This window comes from Crocuta crocuta, unplaced genomic scaffold (assembly GCF_008692635.1).
Source record: "Crocuta crocuta isolate KB4526 unplaced genomic scaffold, BGI_CrCroc_1.0 scaffold115, whole genome shotgun sequence".
Taxonomy (NCBI): domain Eukaryota; kingdom Metazoa; phylum Chordata; class Mammalia; order Carnivora; family Hyaenidae; genus Crocuta; species Crocuta crocuta.
The window spans coordinates 7,400,539-7,403,153 of NW_027530575.1; the positions used below are offsets into that span (position 1 = coordinate 7,400,539).

Sequence of the window (2,615 nt, forward strand, 5' to 3'; positions counted from 1 at the left end):
TTTAATGTGTGTTTATGAGAGAGAGAGAATGCGTGAGCAGAAAGAACGTAGAGAGAGAGAGAGAGACAGAATCCGAAGCAGGCTCCAGGCTGAGCTGTCAGCAGAGCTCGACCCAGGGCTCAAACCCACAAACTGAGATCATGACCTGAGAAGCTGGGCGCTTAACTGAGCCACCCAATCGCCCCTGCAGTGGCTTTTAATAACCACCTCAAGCAATGAAGCTTTGTACTTCCAGTACTTCTGATCACACTGAGGAACACATCTCCCTTGGATGCCAGCGTGTCTTAACCCTTTCCTTGAAGTTGGTTAGTATCTCTTTAACGAAGACTTCAGGATTTAGACCCAGGGCCTTCGGCAGGTAACCTTATTGAATTATAATTCAGTATCCTTTGCCTTTTGCCCTTGTATTTTTTTATATTCACTTAAAATTTCTGTATTTTATATCTTGCACGTAGAATTTAAAAAAAAATTTTTTTTTAATGTTTTATTTGAGAGAGAGAGAGGGAGATACAGACTCTGAAATAGGCTCCAGGCTCTGAGCTGGCAGTCAGCACAGAGCCTGACGCGGGGCCCGAACCCATGAACCACGAGATCATGACCTAAGCGAAAGTCGGACGCTTAACCAACTAAGCCACCCAGGCGCCCCTAAATGTATTTATTTTTGAGATGGACAGCGAGCAGAGTTGGGGCAGAGAGGAGACACAGAACCCGAAGCAGGCTCCAGGCTCTGAGGTGACAGCACAGAGCCCAACATGGGGCTTGAACCCACAAACCATGAGGTCATGACCTGAGCTGGTCAGGTGCTTAACCGACTGAGCCACCCAGGTGGCCCAGAAAAAGATTCCGCTTTTTGAACATCGCTTTTTCTGTTGACTTACAAGATGCTCCACTGTCCCAAAAATAAGGACACCGAGTGTGAATGGAAGGTTTAGAAGTACCAGAACTAAATGGCAGAACACATTAACACAAACATAACAAAGATGATTGTTTCATCTCACAGTTTTATTACCCTAACCACAGGCCACTTAGGTGACAGAGGTAGTCTCGTTCCTCTATTAGTTTTTAAAGCAGAATTTTTGTAACCTAAGTACCCGCTTTGTACCCTAACACATCCCGTTCCATAGGACGCTGGGTTTTCAGGGTTTCTGAAATACAAACAGGACCTATGGATAATTCTAAATGTCTTCCCCTTCCGGGTCACTTTGCCAACACTGTCCCTGGTTGTAAAAGCAGGTTGTTTTTTGCAAAAAGCTGCCCCGTAAAGTCTGTAGTCCTCCTCCTGGAAGCTCCATTTGGGGTCTGCTGGGGGAAGGGTACCCAGGATGCCTGGGGTGTTTCTCCACTTTTGTCTGAGACTATCAACTTTTTAACTTTAACTTCAAATAATTAAAAACGCGAATCATGAACATGAAACAAGGGCGAATATGGCCGAACTTAAAAATCTGAATAGTCTTCGGAGAGCACTGAAAACACCTGATAAATAGGACCCCTCCGTCGAGGGGCGGTGAGGCTCCGCGAGAAAAGCTTATTGACACGCGGGGCTCACTGCCAAGGCTGGCAGTGTCCTACCTTGCGCTCTGACAAGGAACAAGGGCGGGGGGTGAGGGACGGGGAGCGGCCAGACAGGTGCCGAGAGCCCAGGGAGCGCCCTGCATGTCACTTACTCCCCTTGCAGCGGCGGACAGGGCACACGAATCACGAGTCCGTCGGTGGGTGGAGGGCTCAGGGCCCAGGCCCGACCCTGATTGGGGCGGGGGCGGTGTTCAGCGGGGCGCCTCGGGCCGCACCAGGGAGTCAGCCTGGCTCAGGGCGAGCCTGTCCTTCTTCTCCTTCTGCAAGACCTGCTCCTCCCACAGCGCCTGGTCCACCTGGTCGTCGGTGAGCACCACGGGCCTGTACTTCTCGTCGAAGAGCCGCTCGTTGGCCTCGGAGCGCAGCTGCTGCGGCCCGACAACGCGCAGGTGGGCCGGCAGGTGGAGGAACTCGTCGTCGTTAACGTCGCAGTCGTGCATGCGCGCGGCCAGCACCCACCAGCGACCGGCGAAGCCCACGTCCAGGACGCGGGCCGGGAAGTCGGCCCAGCGGGGCTGCAGGTGGCGGCAGCGGGCCTGGTAAAGGCTNGCTGGGCTCTCCTGAGGAGCAGACCTCGGGGAGGTGGTGGGCACCGAATAGGGGTGGGGGCGGGTGTCATTGGCTTCTGTCCTCAGAGCGGGATGCTGTGACGCCCCTGGGTGACCATGGCAGCGGCCGACGAGCTGGCCTTCCACGGTAAGTGCGGCCTCGACCTGGCCAGGTCCCGGCGGTCTGAACCTCCCACCCGGGTTCCAATTCCCGTGTTACCTGAATCCCCAGCCCGCCCTGAGCCCTCACCCCGACCCAGGCACGACACCCGTTCGTGACACGAACCCCGCACCAACCCTGAGCTCAGATCTCAAGCCAGAGCCTCTCTCCCTGACCTGACCCCATCCCAGCACCAGCCTTAAGTTGTAGGAGTGGGAGAACTCACTCTCCATCTCCCCCCAAACTTAGGGAGCTGGGGCCTTAGTTGGAGAGAAGGATTAGGTGGCCCCGGGTGGGGAGTCTTGGCCCCCAGATGAGCAAGGGGCTAAACCAGG

The 2,615-nt window shown here is 54.5% G+C and overlaps 2 protein-coding genes across 2 annotated transcripts in view; one reads left to right on the forward strand and one right to left on the reverse strand.

Annotated features, from left to right (window-relative positions):
• Window positions 1–1,020: 1,020 nt before the first annotated feature.
• Window positions 1,021–2,239, reverse strand: TIMM29 (translocase of inner mitochondrial membrane 29). Its single transcript, XM_077767970.1, has 2 exons — window positions 2,211–2,239; window positions 1,021–2,145 (listed from the first exon to the last, which is right to left on the reverse strand). Exons 1-2 carry the CDS (start codon window positions 2,237–2,239, stop codon window positions 1,764–1,766), a joined length of 411 nt encoding a protein of 136 aa, XP_077624096.1. The 3' UTR covers window positions 1,021–1,763.
• Window positions 2,163–2,615, forward strand: part of YIPF2 (Yip1 domain family member 2) — a 4,690-nt gene continuing 4,237 nt past the window's right edge. The window contains exon 1 of the mRNA XM_077767914.1: window positions 2,163–2,268. Coding sequence (XP_077624040.1) covers window positions 2,238–2,268 — 31 coding nt within the window. The 5' untranslated portion in view covers window positions 2,163–2,237. The remainder of the gene's footprint in view (window positions 2,269–2,615) is intronic.